This window comes from Notolabrus celidotus, chromosome 14 (assembly GCF_009762535.1).
Source record: "Notolabrus celidotus isolate fNotCel1 chromosome 14, fNotCel1.pri, whole genome shotgun sequence".
Lineage (NCBI taxonomy): Eukaryota > Metazoa > Chordata > Actinopteri > Labriformes > Labridae > Notolabrus > Notolabrus celidotus.
This window is the reverse complement of record NC_048285.1, coordinates 16,830,211-16,846,476: the sequence shown is the minus strand read 5'-3', so window position 1 is coordinate 16,846,476 and position 16,266 is coordinate 16,830,211. Positions and strand designations below refer to the sequence as shown.

The 16,266-nt window shown below is 39.9% G+C and overlaps 1 protein-coding gene across 1 annotated transcript; it reads right to left on the bottom strand.

Moving 5' to 3' along the window:
• Positions 1-3,163: 3,163 nt before the first annotated feature.
• ankk1 (ankyrin repeat and kinase domain containing 1) lies at positions 3,164-13,435 on the bottom strand. The gene is made up of 9 exons (XM_034701292.1): positions 12,985-13,435; positions 12,517-12,799; positions 12,250-12,401; positions 11,865-11,914; positions 9,829-9,984; positions 8,829-8,950; positions 7,570-7,603; positions 6,408-6,648; positions 3,164-4,599 (listed from the first exon to the last, which is right to left on the bottom strand). Exons 1-9 carry the CDS (start codon positions 13,167-13,169, stop codon positions 3,567-3,569), a joined length of 2,256 nt encoding a protein of 751 aa, XP_034557183.1. The 5' UTR covers positions 13,170-13,435; the 3' UTR covers positions 3,164-3,566.
• Positions 13,436-16,266: the final 2,831 nt, after the last annotated feature.

Below are 16,266 nucleotides of genomic sequence, written 5' to 3'. Positions count from 1 at the left end.
GTCAGGTTCTCTGATAAAAAAGAAAGAAAGATATAATAAATCATAGTTTTTCTATCTGAATCTTGCATAGTGAATGCAGCTTTTTGATAGTTCTCTGAAAATGATTAGGGTATAAATTGAAAGCAAATATCACATTACATTAGAGAAAGAAAAACTAGGAAAAGAGAGTACATCTCTCCAGTGTTAGCTTTTCTAAACTGGCTCCCCATAAAATCTAGAATATAATTTAAAACCCTTCTTCTGACCTACGAAGTTCTTAATAATCAGGCACCTTTGTAGCTTAAAGAGCTCATAGTGCCCTATTACCCCTCTAGAACACTACGCTCCCAACATGCAGGCCTGCTGGTCGTACCTAAAGTCTCTAAAAGTAGTATGGGAGGTAGAACCCTCAGTTATCAGGCCCGTTTCCTTTGGAAACATCTATCAGTCAGGGTCTGGGAGGCAGACACCCTCTCTAAATTTGAGATTAGGCTTAAAACTTTCCTTTTTGATAAAGCTTATAGTTAGAGCTGGCTCAGGCTTGGACCAGCTCTTAGTTATGCTGCTATAGGCTTAAACTGCCGGGGGAACTGGCGCCCTGACACACTGGGATCCTATCCCCCCCGGAAGTCATTGGGTGTCATTTATTTCTCCGAAGACAGAGCAGGTGTAAGTTTGTAAAGTTAGGCTAGAAGGCCTATTTAAGGTAATATAAACAAAAAGAAAATAAAAGGCATACAAATTAAAAATGAAAATATGATGGTTGCAAGTCTTGTTTTAAGGATGATTTATCACGAGACATTAAGGCCTAGTCCACTATTAATTTTCTGCTCCTGGTGGCTGTGCCACCATTGTATGAAAGCTGTGTGAATGGGTGAAGGTGACATGTAATTAAAAAGGGCTTTGAGTGGTCAGAAGACTTGAAAATGTGCTATATAAACACAGTCCATTTACCATTGTGTCCCGCTCTGCCTGCATGTCATGCTTGTTTCAGTCTCTTAGTCATGTGTTTTCCTCATGCTTGCAGGTATCTGGAGATGGCATGCGGGTGGGGCTTGGAGGGGTAGTCTGTTTTACCTGCCCAGCTATGTGGGGCCATCAGAAGGCATAAAGTCCTGCCTCTATTTCTCTCAGCTGTGCCTACTACTCCTTTGTCATCCTTCCTTTCCTTGATTTGGAGCATGTATCCCCACCAACATACAACACTTTCGCTCATCCACACATTTCAGACATGACCAATTATCCTCATACTGATTAATGACATTATTTATTTGATGAGTTTGATTATTTCAGTAAAAAACATAATAATTTTGAATGCTTTATCTGTGTGTGGACTCCCCTTCTTTCTCCAACACAGTCCATCCTGCTGGCCTGGTATACTTATGTGAGTGTTTAAACCATTTCTGCATTGTAATTAAGAATGGATTTTTTTGTGAAGACAAAGAAGGAAAACCTGCTTTCAAAAATACCCTCCTACATGTGAACTAGGCTAAAGCATGAAAGAGTTATCTGTGATCACACACTACTCAGACATTCAGCTGATTTTAAGGATTTGCTTTGGAAGGATGCTCTGTTTGAATCAAATCAAGAGCTTTCCCTGTCACGACCATCTGGGTGCTTGGAAATGTGGTTTTTTTTTTTCATTTTAAGAGGTTTAGTGTGAATGTGGAGTGCTTGATGTGTTTTTGCTGTACCGTCCCCCCTTGCCCTCTGTTATCTTTAGTCTTTGCTCACCTGCTCTAGATCTGCAATCAACACACTTGCCTGCCATAAAGCAATCATAGGCTATTTTAGAAACCGCCTACTATACTAGCAGTGCGTACTGATTTGGCCAGAATTCAGTATGTAGTAAGTAGTATGTGAACAAGAGCAAAATCTGCAGTAAGCCAAAACTCCCCGGATGTCTACTGATTCGGGAAAATTTCACAGTTTGCGTCAGACCAGTCTGCCTGGCGTACTGTTTCCCACAATGCACAGCGCTCATTCAGCTTTTTCTTTTTCCTTCTTTTTTGACGGGGGGAACTCAGTTTTTAGGTGTTGTGAAAATTATTAAATTTCATATAAACCATTTCCTAACTTTTTAAATCATCAGTGGATACTAACGAAGCAGTTTCACTATCAGCTTGGCCGTTGTTTACTTCCGCATTCCGAAATTCAGTGTCATCTGGGGTCACAGAGTAAAGCTTTTGCCTTTACCCTGCCTGGAATTTTCTTAATGTTTTTGTGTTTTTGCAACTGAGAATGTTTTCCCTTTACCCTCTCCATTACAGCCACTCCAACTTGCCACCTTCCAAACCAGCCAGCCAGCCACTTCCTGACTGCACTCCCCAGCCTTGGACCCCCACCAGGCACATCACTTCCCCATACCCTACAGGCTTTGGGTTAAATTCTTCTTTTGTCACCTGACCAGCCTTGCAGTCTGCTTTTGGGTTCAGCCTTTTTTTGGGATACTGCCTTATCTATCTGTTGTAGGAAAAAAATAGGGAGCTGTTCCCTACCCTACAGATGCTGTTTGCTCTCAGGGTTCATGAAAATGCTGTCCAGTTCTGAGAAGATGGGCGATTTATCCATGGCATTTACAGAAAGCCTCAAGTGGATACTCATGGTACTGCAGTTTTCCATAATTGAGCATTGCGTGCTCTTTTGTGCACCAAGTGGCTGCTTGGACACAACCCAAACAAGCTCTCATACACATAAAAAAAATTCAGGTTAAAACTTTAAGAGAATAAAAACAGTTTAAGAATAAATACCATTTAAAAAGAAGACAAAAGTGAAACTAAATTCACTGTATGAGTCCAACTTCACTCTGTGCTGCTCATTTGACTCCTGGCTCTAGCATATTCAGTCTCTTGTGGGAAAAACCTAGCATATATTCTGGTCAATACAGCCCCTTAATCCATGCATTTCATTTGGATTTAATAAGGTGTCACTGTGGTAAATAAGTATTGCATGAGCTCAGCAGTGCTTCCTTCAGTCTGCAGGGAATGTCTGATTATCGCAGACTGTCTCTTCATAAAGCACACATGTATGTATAGCCTAAGAGCTCAATAGGCTCACAAAACTAATACCATAACCACAATCCACTAGTTCTATGGTCATCCATATTTTTACCAGATTATTAGACACATAAACCCCTCATTTAGTCTGACAGGTTTAATCAAATGAATGCCTCTATGAGTCATTAGATCAGCAGCTCTTCTTAAGTTTTATTTTAACCCCAATGAGTAGGCTGCTTTAATTCCAGTAAAGCATACAGAAGGAACAGGGAAGGTGATTCATAGACAATAATCAATTCTTGTTCTTTCCTGATATCATACAGTACCTCACCTTGCTCTGACCCCATGTGTGGGTTTCCTTTCTTTTTCTCCTCCACTGCCCCAGTAGGATTTACAGATGTTTGTGTCTTTATTCTACAAAAGCTGGATTTGGGATCACAATATGGCAAATGCTAATGTGGTTTGTTCAAATAAACTTGCAGAACTAAATTTTTAAGCTGCTTATTAAATCTCCACATAAAAGAGGATTATAGTTTCAAGCTGTGTTTTTATGTTTTCACAAATTCTGTTTCATTTTTCCTTTTAAAATATCTACAACTCCAGTAGTTTAACTACATCCCATTTCTCACACCTTTGAGCAACATTCAAAGCTGTGGATCCAGAAGAGTCCAGCAGAGTACGGTCTGCTCCGGTCTGGAGCAGAGCCTTTATGATGGGTGTGGAGCCATGCTTGGCAGCCAGGTGCAAAGGTGAAGCCTTCCCTGAGTTTACTGCATTCACGGCTGCATGATGTGATATCAAGTAAAGTACACTTGGTAAGCTGAGGCTGGTGCACGCTGTGTGTAATGGTGTCCATCCTTCATTGTCCTCTGATACGTTTGGGTCAGCTTTGGCTGCTAGTAGCCTCGCAACCACCTCCGCCTCGCTCTGGTGGCAGGCAAGGTGGAGGGGGGTCCATCCATTCATACCTCTAGCATTTACACAAGCACCCTGGCTCTCCAGCTGGACCACTGTTGCTTCATGTCCCCTTAGGGCTGCGAGGTGCATAGGTGTCCAGCCTTGCAGGGTTTTAGAGTCTGGACTGGCCCTATTTGACAACAGCTGCCTGCAGATACCGGTGTGACCCTTCAGGGCCGCCATGTGGAGCGGGGTGAAACCTTTGATGTCTGCACTGTCAGGATTCACGCCACCCTTCAGTAAGTGTCTGACAATTCTGTTCTGGCCCTCATCAGCTGCTAAATGAAGAGCAGTGTACAGAGAGAAATCTGTAGCATTGGGATCTGCTCCCTGAGAGAGGAGGAGCTTGGTGATGCTGAGATGTCCAAAGGCAGAGGCGATGTGGAGCGGTGTCCTCCCTTGCGCTTCCCGTTCTCCGACTGCTTCCTCCGACAGCCGTGAAAGCAGCAGGCGCACTACTGTTTCATGGTCATTCTGGCAAGCAAGGTGTAGTGGCATCCAACCAGCTTTTTCCCGGGCATCCGCCACTGCTCCTTTGTCCAAGAGGAGGCGAACCGTCCTGTCATCTCCACTCTGAGCAGCAAAATGGAGCGCTGTCCACTGGTCCTCATCTCCAAGGTTTGCAGCTGCTCCATGTTCCAGCAATAAAGATATGATGTCATGATGTCTGTAGAAAGAGATTTCATTTACAATACTGCAGAATTTATCATCCAGGTTTACCAGGAAAACAGCAGCGACCCTCTTGGGGCTTGACCATAGACAGTATAAAAAGATAGATAAGATGATAGCTCTCCAAATAATTAGGCCAAAACATTTGGAGCCTCCCTTAATGACTGGCTGCAGAATAAGTCATAACATTCACCTCTTCCATTTTTACAGTTGGGATTTGTGTAAAACTCTAAAATTAAAAGTCACATCAAATATGTGTCTATGCAATATGGTTGGTGTCATTATACCAGTTCTGATTCCATTGACTTATATCAAAGTGTGTATTTTTTGAGTATTGTAGTTTTGATCAGTTACTTGATGCTTTAAAATGGGGTATAGAGTTGTGATTGGCAGCGCTGTTGACAAATACAGCCCCTGTTTGCACTGAACTATCAGAGTACAGAAGGAACAACAAAAATAATCTGCTATGTTTTTGGAAGTTTTGTTGTTCTATCACTGAATTAAATGTGCATCTTGGACAGTAATAATAATAATATTAATAACTGATATTTACAGAGCACATTTCAAGAATTCCAAGGTCGCTTCACAGGGTCAGGTATGGGGTCTGGGGGGTAGGTGGGGATATCTAATGGGGAAAGGCCTTGAGGAAAAGGTGCGTTTTGGCTGCTTTCTTAAAAGTGTCCAGGGTTGGGGCGCAGCAGATGTCTGGAGGGAGAGAGTTCCACAGAGTGGGGGCTGCCACACTGAATGCTCTGTCCCTAAAGGTCCGCAGCTTAGTCCGAGGGATGGAGTGTGTTGGTGGAGGAGGTCGGCCAGGTATTGGGGGGCAAGGGCATGCAGGGATTTGTAGGTGAGGAGGAGGAGTTTATAGGTGATGCAGTATTTTACAGGGAGCCAGCGGAGGTGAATGAGAGTGGGGGTGATGTGCTGCCAGGGCTTGGTGAGCGTGAGAACCCTGGCAGCTGAGTTCTGCATGTATTGGAGCCTGTCCAGGGCATTGCTGGGTGCCCTGAACAGGACTCCATCGCAGTAATCCAGCCGGGAGGTAATAAAAGCATGGATGAGCAAGGGGCAGGACAACACTGCAGCGCCATCCAATTTCTACTGCACAAACTCGTTCTCCAAATGCTATTACCACAGTGTAAGATGTCAGTTACTGTTAATAGGCATATTTTGGCTTCATTATTGTACAAGAGGAGGTGGGGATGTGTTGTCAATCTAAATATAAAATGTGTGGCCTGGTCTCAAAGTCACTAGTACGAAAGAGGGGATGACAAGACTTCTCAAAATAATCATCAACCTATGTTTATTTAGTTTTTCACTAGGTTATAGACACAACTGTAGTGATATATATTTCAAGTGATATTTGTCTGTTTATAATACTTACTACAAAGTGATGCCATACAACACAGTGGGAGCATTTCTGTTTACCATCACTGCTCTGTGTATTAATTATTAATGAGTAAGTGGGCAAAGACCACATCTTCCCCTGCTCTTACAGTGCATATGTTGTCTTACTGATGTTGTCTTGGCTGATAATCTCTGAGCAGTTCTGATGCTTCAAATCAGTGATGTTAATACATATTAGATATGAATAACCCTGGTTGTTTAATTCAATAGAGGAACTACAAATACCATTGCAGCAAAATGTATAACATTTGTATAAAGACTCACTGACTTTCTGTCATAAACCCCTAAAAATGTACTGTGCTCAGCAAAATAATTTATCACCTTATCAGTGTAAACATCATGAAAATAGATAGGCAGAAATACAAGTTACTTTCCTTTATATGTCCTCATACAAACCTTTTCAAAACAGCAACAATAAGAGGAGTGTAGCCTCTGGCAGTAGTGCAGTTGACTTGGGCACCCAGACTCAGCACATGTTCAACACTCTCTGCATCCCCACTTGCCACTGTGTAGTGGAGGAGGCTTTTTTCTCCTGAAAATGGTATGTGTATATGCTCTTTCCTCACAGACTCTCTGAAACTACCAAAGTCCTTTTTGGAGAGTAGAGAAAGAAGTACATCCTCGGCATGTTGGTCATCTGATAAATGAAAACAAAGGGCATTATATGACAAAAGGAGCTGCAGGAGTATTGGTCACAGCACGTCACAGAAACTATTAAAAGTGAGTCTCTTCATTTTATCATTCACAGTCAATCAATCAATCTATCAATCAATCAATCTTTATTTGTTTAGCACCAAATCAAAACAACCTTATCTCAAGACGCTTTTACAAACATAGCAGGTCTAGACCATACTCTATGTATTATCATTAACAAGGACCCAACATCAAGACAGGATACCATCCAGTCCTCTCTTACTGACAGGACTCAATCTTATCTCATCTTAATCCACCATGAGCATTGCACCTCGCAGGGTGCAATGCTAGTTAAAGCGGCAAAGCAAAACTTCCTTTTAACAGGCAGAAACCACAAGCAGAAACAGACTCATGTTATACAGCCAACTGCCTGGCCCGAGTTGGGGTTGGAAAGAGGGATAGAGGAGAATAAGATAGAGATAGAGATAGAGATAGAGATAGAGATAGAGATAGAGAGAGATAGATAGAGATAGATAGATAGAGAGAGAGAGAGAGAGAGAGAGATGATAGTGATGAGATGGATGGTAGTAGTAGTAGTAGTATGCAGAGGGTGACGTGTTTTTAAGGACTTCGGAGCTCGTTGTGTTAGTTATTTCTACAAACTATGAACCTTTGGTACCAAGGTTTCACAAATGTACCAATCCATTTGAAAAAAAAATTGTGAAAAAAATGTGAGAAAAAGGATAAGTAACTGCATTAATGTGTCTTTTACTTTCTCTTCAACTGATGGTTGACTCTGCTTCTCAGTACTTACAGTGATATTGAAATGTGACAGCATTGTAAATAGCACTTTTTAAATGTCAGCCTGCCAGGCTTTGCACTGCGTTTCAACAGGATTTCAGTCCTATTCTACCCATGTGTTTACCTGAGGGAAGGTCAGGCAGCTCTGGCAAAGCAATCTAAAAGAGAAAAGTAAAAGAGAAAAACAACAAATATTATTAGCTGTGACATATATCTTCACAAGAGGTTAATGAACATGTAGGTTATATCAATATGTGAGCATGGCTGTTAAAGTGTGTACGGGGGGGGGGGGACTGCTGTTTAACAGCTAGAAAATACTGACAGACAGAGAGGCAGACCTACAGACAAAATGTCATAGCTACAGCAATGATGTTTACGAGGAAATGTCCTAATGACTTTGGCATATAGAAATAGCATTTCTTCAGCTTGAACTGTCCTTTAGTAAGAAAATGCTAGAAAGCTTGTACATAAAATGACGATGTTTAACATGATAAACATTAAACTTGCTGCTTAAAATCATCTTGTTAGCATGTTAGTGTGATAATATTAGTACTTACGCTCCTCTGTGCTGATAAGGAAATGCTGGCACACATTAATATGTTGACCATCACACACACTGAACCTGTTGCTTAACACCAGCTTGTTAGTGTTATAAAATGAGCCTGTTAGCATGCAAATATAAGCACTTACCTTAGTTGCTCTTTAAAGACTATTTGTGTCATTACAAAAATTAGAATGCCACTTTCATAGCCCCAAAGCATGTAGCTGTTTCCTGTGGTAAGGCTTAAAAGCACATTGTTCACTGCCTGTGCAGCAATTAGCTGTACTATCTATCTTCTATCTGGTAAACGGATAATGGTGAGCATAACGGAGCATTTAGTAATCATGATACCACTTATTTTCCTCTGTGTTTCTTGAGTCCAGAAACATAAAATTGATAATATATTGTACATTAATGAACCAGGTGGCAAGAAACATCGCTCCAAATGAATGGTAATGTTGCTCAGCGATGTCAAAATATGTCAACAGCCAACTGCAAGGTCCCTCAATACACATAAAAAGGATTACTTAAATTCAAGTCTGTGTTTTCTGCTCCAAAAACTCCATCCCCCGAGTGGCAAAAAAAAACAACATACTGCTTATTGAAAACAGTGCCATGTTGCCAGCTCACAGAGCTATGAGTGTGAAAAAGGAAGGTTTTTTCATTTGTACTACATACCTTATCCCTCATACCTATCTACCTTTATTTGGTATGCAACTGGATACTTGTCTTTGGCTTAAAAAGTGAAGCATATGGTGTAAAAAAAAACAGGAAGAAAACCGAGCGATAGTTAAGAAAATACTTAACAGTACATTTCAAATGGATTATCAACGAGAATTTACCTGGTGTTTCGGTGAAAACAGCCATGGATAATCTGATTTCTGACCACCGTCACTGTTTGGTAACAGGATTGGTCCTGGGATCTTCAAGACTTCACTCAGTGCTTCTGTTTTCCTTACTGTGTCTGCAGAGAAGTCATTAGGGAGAAGTCAGAGGGAAATGTTCTGTTCTGAATATACCTAATCAGACAAATGTTTGCCTACACTTGTTACAGCAAAACCTCTCAAAATTGAACAAAGAGTGTCTGTGGTCATCAAAAAGAGTAATAGCTGCTGTTCATGAATAAACATGACATTCATTTGCACTCAGTAGTACCCATCTTAACGAAGGGGATCTACCTCCCCTTGGTGCAAACATGTAGAATCTCATTTGCATTTACAAACTTCACGTCTTTACAACATGCAGTTCTCTATTGACATGTTGCATCTCATTGAGTCCTGTCTTGATCATTAGATGCAGCACTGGGGACCACATAGTTATTTAATTATGTTCTTGCATATGTTTTAAAAGATAATTTAGATTAATAGAGGACAGGTGCCAAATGATCTGATTTCTGTCTTGCAGCATGTGGCTCTGTCTATCCATTACCGTGTGGGAGTCTAAATGTTGAGCAATTGTTGTGCTTTTAGTTTCAAACACCTTTTTTCCTTGAGTGCTTCATTACACACACATGAATGTAAAAATGTGGATAACTTGTTTGAAATGTTAATAGATGTCACATCTTTGTTTATACAGAAAAAATGCTTTATAATGAGATGGGATAAAAGGATATAAGTAATTAAACACAACAAAATTCAAAATTGACAAATTAACCAGATGAAACAACACTAAAATGTTACATTTCAGCAGCTAAACAACCATTAAAGCAGTCTTTTACAAATGAAATAACATCATTTAACTTATTTAACCTTAAAATTGAAGAAATCGTTGTCTACTGTTTTATGTGTGCAAGACCTTTTTGTGTCCGCTGTAGGCCTGAGAGCATACCTGCATAGTGCTTACCTAAGAATTGCGGCCTCTTCTTGTTTTCCTGGTCCCAGCACTGTCTCATGATGCAGATCATCTGATCACACTCATGGGGCCTCTGTTCAGAAATCAGCTCCACAGAGGGTCTCTTACCATGTGACACCTGTAGGAGTACCGTGGTCACACTGCACCCTGGGTCCACAAAAACAGATGTCAGCCACCAGAGCAGCAACAGGTACAGTTGTATCAGTTTGTTTTCTGAGTACTTAGACAGAGGGGAACAAGGCTGAAATGTGTTGAGTTACGTTTAAGAACTAGTTTGACAAGATGATTTGGGTTTTTTTTACATTGTGAGGAGAGACAAGCTACAGTAGTTGTTTACCCCTTTCCAGTCTCCCTTGTGTGTTTAGTTTGTTGTACTTTCTTCTGTTTCTTAGTCTTGTCTTGTGTTTCCTGCTTTATTTTGTAGTTCTGAATCCCTGTGTTTTCAGTTTAGTTTTATATCCTGCCCTTGTGTGTTTCCCTCCTTCTTTGATCACCTACATTAGTTTCACATGTGTTCTGTGCTCCACACCTGTGTATTTAGTTCCTCTGTTTCCTACAGTGGCTGGAAGTGCAATGCAAATTTTCAACATTCTTACAAAGTTGGAGAAAAATCTACATTTTGGAGAACATTTTATAAAACAAAGTTACCATAGCAAAACTGTCTTAACAAGGTCAAAACATATTCAAATTTAAGAAAACAAATTAACAAAATCAGAAACAATTTTACAAGCAACAAAATAATTTAACCAGTGCCAAGACACATTTACAAATGGTAGATTCTGATGGAAAAGTAATGTACCAATGATTTTCAAAATAAAAAAACGTCCGTAATATGAAAATGTGCAACGGCCAGGGAATTAATATATATTTGACAATAACAACCCTGTTTCCACTTCAATATTTGTATTTAGACGGAAAAGAGAACACCTCAAAATGTGTCCCTGCCAATAATAGCTATATCTGATTTGGAATTTCAAAATAAAAACCATTGGGATAATGTGCTTTGATTGGCAGGAACACATTTTGAGGTGCTCTCTTATCAATCTGAATCTAAATATTTAAGTGGAAACAGGGTTTTTAATGTCAAATGAATTCCCTGTCTGTAGCACATTTTCATATTACAGAATTTTTTTTTATTTTGAAAATTGCTGATACATTCCTTTTCTGTCAGAATCTGCCATTTGTAAATTTGTTTCGGAGCTGGAAAAAGTGTTCTGTCACTTGTAAAATTATCTCACCAATTGTAAAAGTGTTTATGATTTTGTGAATTTGTTTTCTTGAATGTACATTTTTTTTGGCCTTGGTGATTTGTTAGTGTGTTTGTTTTATAAAATATAAAAAAGTTTTCCAATGTAAATTTGTCTCCAACTTTGTGAAAGTGTTTCATCCTTTAAAAATGTGCATGACACTTCTCAACCATAGAATAGTATAGAATGCCTTTTTTTTGAAAGCACATTAGTTTCCCCTGTCCTGTGTTGGATCATTGTGCGTCTCTCCTGCGTTCTCTGTTTTTCTTTTTCCCTGTGTTTTATCAGTGTTGGATTTAGTTTTAGGACATTTTAAGTAACTTCTGTTTGTACCTTTTGATCTTTTGATTATTAAAGTCTTATTTTTCTGCACATGGGTCCTCCCTCCGTTTTTCCAATGTCACAATCTGAGGCTTTGAGCAGACTTACTTCTCAGCATGGCAGTTAAATTAAAAATATTGAATGGCTATCACCACAGAGTATTAAGCGTAAGGGGGGAATTTGTTTTCTTATAACTCGTGCTAAGTGCTCTCTGTGTGCTCATTCACATCCTTATGTTAGCTGTTGTTTAGTATACACCATACACCATCTAAAACCAACCAAACTTTTATAACTTTTTTTTGTTAGACTTTAATGTCAAAGGACACTGTGGTGGAAATGCATTCAGTCTTATGCTGTTTAGCTAAATATGTTGAGTGTTTCAGGAATATTGCTGAAATTACACACACAAATCTGTCAGGTATAAAAAATTGTATGCACTCAAAATGAATGAATTCCTACCTGCGTACGGTTTCTGCTGTGTCAGAATCTCCCAAATAACAATTCCAAAGCTGTGGAATGAAACAGAGAGAGGCACTTCAGTCTATTTTGTACAAAAATTGCATGTCCTGCATTGAGGCAATTTAGTGGCAGTCTCAGTTTATTTCAAATAGCATTCCTAAAATATGTTTTTTTTCCACTTTGGTAGTGGAACAGCAGGTTAAAAAAGCATTAGATACAAAGAGTAAGATTGTGTAAGCCAAGAGTGAAATAGATTGTTACAGTGACTTTATATATAACAATGAATACAGTGGAGAGCAAGGTTACACAGTGGGTGTTGCACTGAAGCAGGAAAAAAAGCAGAGACTGTAATGGTGTAATTTCAGAAGTGCCCTTGGCAACTCACCTGTAAACATCAAACACAGTTCCTGGAGGATCAGGGCTCTGAGTGAAGGTCTCTGGAGGAATATAACTTATGTTCCCTCTTGCTGCAAGACTCTCTATGAATGATTTCTTGTTCATGCCCGCTTCCCAGTGGATTAAACCAAAATCCGAAATCTTAATGGAGAAGAAATACACAGTAACACAGGCATTGTATTAATTATTCTTCAGAGTACTGAAATTTCTAAAGATCACTGTATGAACAAACAGTATTTTACTGAGTTTCACTGACCTTGACATGCAGATGACTGTCCAGTAGGATGTTGGACGTCTTAAGGTTGAGGTGAAGCAGAGGAGGTTTCATGCTGTGGAGGAAATTCATGCCCATGGAGGCCTCATGAATCATCTGGAACTTCTTTGGCCACATCAAAGTGTGACTGGCCAGGAGATTGTTCAGCGATCCATTACTCATGTACTCCATCACCATGGCTGTCGCTTCGCTGCACAGTCCGTAGATGGACACAATGTACTTAAATTTCACTTTGGCCATGCTGGAAGCCTCTTCTATTATTCTCCTGTGATGGAAAAAATGCATTGGGCATTTGTGAGTACTTTGTACTTTGACTAAAGGAAACAGACTTTCTAACATTGAAGGGTTGCAATGACACTGAAACATAAGATTAGAAATTCTCAGACAGTAGCTTTTATCTAACATCCAGATTATGGAAAATGCATGGAAGATTTATAAATTAAATCCTACCTGTAAATGTTGTTTGCATACAACATTGTGTCAAGGCTCTTCAGGGCACACTGTATCCGCAAGGGCTTGAGCTTGACCTGGTACACCTGACCAAGTCTGTTTTCTGCCACTTTAATCCAGTCTGCCTCAAAGTCAGCCTTCTCAAAGTTCCTGAACTCCCCAGGGGATCCATCAAAGCGATCCATGAGACGACACACAACCCCCTCAACTGACTGAATGATTAATCCTGCACATGAAGAGGGTTAATCCTTTAGATCATCATCGATCAGTGGCACCGCAGGAGCTCCCTTCTCATACAGGGATAGAGAAAGTTGTAAAAGACGGTTGCACATTTGAATCAGCGGCAGCTGACTGTGTGAAAGGCATGTGGAGTCATTTTTATACTTGGCTACATTGTTGATCTGTGGGAGGAGCTGAGGTGCAAAACTTGTTTGCACTGCAATGTAGCAGAACCAGTCTTTTTGGCCTGCTGACTAAGCTGTCAGTGTCCCAGGCATGCTTCTTTGACTACTTATCTTTCACCTGTAATACAGAAACTGAACCACAACTATCTAAAGAATCCCAAAGAAATGTATAGGTACCGTTTTGTTAGTTTGTATGTGTATAGATATAGATATGCCTTTTCATGTGACAGGCCTTTTGTCCAAAACAAATCTCCCTTGGGACAAAAACACATCTTGAATCTTGAAAGAAAGGGCCACTATGATTTGTGTGTTTCGAGAAAAAACTAATCAATCATCCACTTCTATCAAACTGCACTCTGAATAGAGTTTTTTTATGTGTAAGTTCAAACAAAGCACCCCCACACAATGTTAATGCAGTGTATGACACAGATTGACATTGATACACAACAAAAATAAAATAAAGCATTTCTTGAGAGAGGTTTATGCTCTACTAAGGTAGAAACCTATTGATTTTGAATAGCTACAGCTAATAACTGATTAGGACAATAGCTTAGCAAAAATCTGAAAATATCTGGAACAGCTAGACTGGCTCTGACGAACAACATTTTAGATTGCACTCTGGTTCAGCTGATCTGTATTTCTTAGCAGGGGAAAAAAAACGCCCTGAGATCTTTGCTTTATGTGTAAAAAATGTTTAAAAAAAAGTTTTTAAATAATCTATATGAAGCTTATTTGTAAGAAAAGCTTGAGTTTTAAGTTTAATTTTTAAGCAGTCTTTACTTCCAACCTTAATCAAAGTTCAGTCAGACAACTCACGTTTACTTAATAAGTTTATTGCAGCATACAGTATTGTGTTTGGCGTGTGGGCTCCGAATTTCATTACTCCTCGTAGATTATTTAAATGCAGACATTAGGAGCAATGAGATAGGACTAACCCCTCGGAGCCCGCAGGTGGAAGCCGGGGAGGAGGTGGGGACGAACTTCACACAGCACTGAGCAGAACAGCAGGAGCACTGCAAGCAGAGGCAAAGACAGGGAGACTTGCCGTTTAAATAGACCGCGGAATGAGGATGTTGAGATCAGCTGATGGAGAGGTGGTGACGTGTCAGTGTGATGAGCGCGGCTCGAGTTGTCTGCCTGAACTAGCTTGCAGGCGGCGCTCCATTTGTGGAATTTTGATGAGATGTCTAACGGCAAAATTCCACCAGATCCATGTCCGGTCCATCTCCGATCTCTGCATAGCCGGTCGAGTCGATAGGTTTCTATTCTAATCAGTGTTTTCATTTCCACTGGATCCTCTCTGTTGTTTTCCGGCTTGCGTATCTGATCCGGAAGATCGGAGCCCTCCGGATCAGATACGCAAGACTTCTATTTTTGCCAGATGCCAAAGCACGACGCATACATCTCCGTCACTAGTCTACTCTGAAAATATGAAGATTTAACATTAGTTTTACATTAGCATACATCTCAACAGAGAAGATTGAGCGGGACAGGAAGTCAGGCACCAAAACAAAATACATTTTCAGATTAAAACACATTGTGTTATCGCCACATCGTATTTCACCGTCATAATGAGGCTTGGAGTCATCAAGTAAGAGATTTTCAGAGGCTGATAAAGACAACATAAATGGGGAGATGAGTCGAATATTCATTAATGCAGTAATTACCGCGGAAAAACTTTGGCTGAAAACTTTGATGGATGAGAGAGCACATAGCCGGACTGCAGCGGATCGGAGGCGGACCAGACAGGGATCTGGTGGTAGGCCCAGGTGACACCACTCTGTTCATGTAAATGAAGCTAAAACATATAGTTAGCATAGCCTAGCAAAAATCTGGATACATGGGGAACAGCTATCCCGGATCCTTCCAAACGTAACAAATTACATCAATAAGCAATCCTGACCTCGAAAGCTGTACTCTGGTCCATATCCTCGCAGGACACAGTAACTTCCACAGGTCTATATTTCTGAAAAGGAAAACAAAGAAACAAGAAAAAAATCTAGATAAAGCTGAACAAGGAGAATTTGAATGTCTTACTAAAGTTGTAAAGCAATATTGACGATTCAAGTCATGAAAGAAGGAGGGAGAGAATTCCATACACTATCATTTTTGATGATGAGGCAGCAGCCGACAGGTGGTTAGCCTAGGTTAGCTTAGCAACTGTATTAGGAAAAATGTAAAAGCCCATCCAGGGTCCATTCAGAAGTAGAGAAACCTTCCTCAAAGCATCTATAAAGCTTCTGTTGTGCTTGGATTACTGACCTTGTTGTCCATGTTAGGCAGTCAGGGTTAACTCTAGATAATCCACAAACAATATACACAGCATATTTGTATCAATCTGCAGTCAGAATTGTCCTTTAACTGTACAGACATGACAATGGGATTAAACTTCTGCATCAACTAGTCTACTCTGAAAATGTGAAGATTTAACATTAGTTTTACATTAGCACATTGAAACAGATTTGAGTTTGGTGTTCTTTTCAGCTTTTTTCTCCCTGATAAATGAGAACAGTCTGGGCAGTCCTGATATGCATTCCAGCTGGTTCCTCTGTGATTCCCAAACCAATGAAAAAAAACTCAAGGATACCCTTTCTATTATCCTGCAGCTTCAGTTCAAGGACACTATAAGCTATTGTCTATTATTGACAAATACCAAAAAATTAAACTGAATATTTATTAAATCAATATGTACCTTGTTATTGTTTAAACAGCTCTAAACATTGTTGTTGTTCTCAAAGGTAACGTTCTAACATTAAGCTTGAGCATTCATATTGTAAGTTCTTACAGTACAAAAAACTAAGCATCCTCTCTCATCATAATCACATACAATCAAACTGAGTTGTTTTTCCTATTCTGCTTAAAAATTCAGGACACAGAG

What these genes read in the sequence shown, in the direction of transcription:
- ankk1 (XM_034701292.1), bottom strand. Translation starts at nt 13,169, where the DNA reads ATGGATCGCTTTGATGGATCCCCTGGGGAGTTCAGGAACTTTGAGAAG. An exon ending in TATGCAAACAACATTTACAG is followed by an intron (nt 12,800 to 12,984) that starts GTAGGATTTAAT and finishes TTTCCATCACAG; the next exon opens with GAGAATAATAGAAGAGGCTT. An exon ending in TGTTTTCACCGAAACACCAG is followed by an intron (nt 7,604 to 8,828) that starts GTAAATTCTCGT and finishes TTTCTCTTTTAG; the next exon opens with ATTGCTTTGCCAGAGCTGCC.